This window comes from Rhincodon typus, unplaced genomic scaffold (genome assembly GCF_021869965.1).
Source record: "Rhincodon typus isolate 14 unplaced genomic scaffold, sRhiTyp1.1 hic_rhity00000072, whole genome shotgun sequence".
NCBI lineage: Eukaryota > Metazoa > Chordata > Chondrichthyes > Orectolobiformes > Rhincodontidae > Rhincodon > Rhincodon typus.
In genome coordinates, this window is record NW_025965710.1 from 186593 (window position 1) to 188039 (window position 1447).

The window sequence follows — 1447 nt, forward strand, 5'->3', positions numbered from 1 at the left end:
CACTCCCGGGTATCTGTTATTCTGTATATAAACCACCCTGAACCCCTTGATTAGATTGACACTCTGTGTGTAGAATCATAGAAAGCTTTAGAGCAGATGGAGGAGGTCCATGGCCTAGTGTTATTGTTGCCACATTATGAATTTGGAGACCTTAGTCATGTTGCAGGGACCTGGGTTCGAATCCCGCTATGGTGGAATTTGAATTGAGTTGTCAGAGTAACCTTGAAGGAAGGAAATCTGCCATCCTTACCTGGTCTGGCCTACACATGATCACAGACCCACCTTTGGGTGTGGTTGCCCTGTGCGTAGTTAGGAGCGGGCAATAAACGTTGGCCCTGCCAGCGATAGTCGATGGGGGAGGCGACTGCCTCGTGGTATCATCGCTGGGTTGTTCATCCACAGACCCAGGTAACGCTCTGGGGACCTGGGGTTCGAATCTCACCGCAGCTGGTGGTGGAATTGGAATTCAATTTTTTGGGAAAATCTGAAATTAAGAGTCAAATTCTGACCATGAATCCATCGTCGATTATCGGGAAAACCCATCAGGTTCACCAACATCCTTCAGGGAAGGAAACTGCTGTCCTAACCCGGTCTGGCCTACATGTGACTCCAGACCCACAGCAATGTGACTGCCTCTTAACTGCCCTCTGGGCAATAAATGCTGGTCTCGCCAGCGACGCCCTCATCCCAGCGAATAAATGAGAAGCAAAGAAATCTTGCAAATAAATGAGCCTTTTACAAAAGAAAGAGGCCGGTCAGCCCATCTTTTTGCCGCTGTCCCTCTGGATTGTTTCAGGGCATCTGTGGGGAAGGTTGGGGGAGTGTTCTGAATGTGAATGAATTAGCATTTTCGTGCTGCTGCAGCCAATTATCCTCTGGTCCTTTGCCTTTGCTTCCTTCAGAGGTGAATGATGCCACGGAGCCCACCGGAACAGGGCAGGAGGACCACCCGCATTCGCCCGAGCGCCTCCAGGGCATGGCGGGGCAGAAAACTGGGCCCCTGCCCCCTCCCCGCACGCTCCCTTCCAGCCGCATCAAGGCACCGAGTTACCCCACTAGCTGCCGATGGTCATCAGGTGGATCGCGACCTCTGCCCTCTCCCGGTGAGTCCGCCAGCCTCTGTCACCTTTTACAGAGGCCCTCCCCGAGCCGCACTGCCGTCAGAGCTTACACACGTCACTGGCTGGGCCCAGCATTCATCGCCCCGTCCCTAGTTGCCCCCCTTGAGAAGGTGGGGGTGAGCTGCCTTCTTGACCCGCTGCAGTCCATGTGCTGTAGGGTTGAACCACAATGTCCCTTAGGGAGGGGATTCCAGGATTCTGACCCAGTGACACTGAAGGAACAGGGATATATTTCCCAAGTCAGGATGGGGAGGGGCTCGGAGGGGAACTTGCAGGGGGTGGTGTTCCCATGTATCTGCTGCCCCTTGTCCTTCCGGATGGAAGTG

At 54.0% G+C, this 1447-nt stretch overlaps 1 protein-coding gene across 1 annotated transcript in view; it reads left to right on the forward strand.

Moving 5' to 3' along the window:
• LOC125488231 overlaps nucleotides 1-1447 on the forward strand; it is a 19149-nt gene that overhangs the window by 13400 nt on the left and 4302 nt on the right. Inside the window, exon 9 of the mRNA XM_048621161.1 lies at nucleotides 903-1159. Within this exon, the coding sequence (XP_048477118.1) occupies nucleotides 903-1159 (257 nt within the window). The remainder of the gene's footprint in view (nucleotides 1-902; nucleotides 1160-1447) is intronic.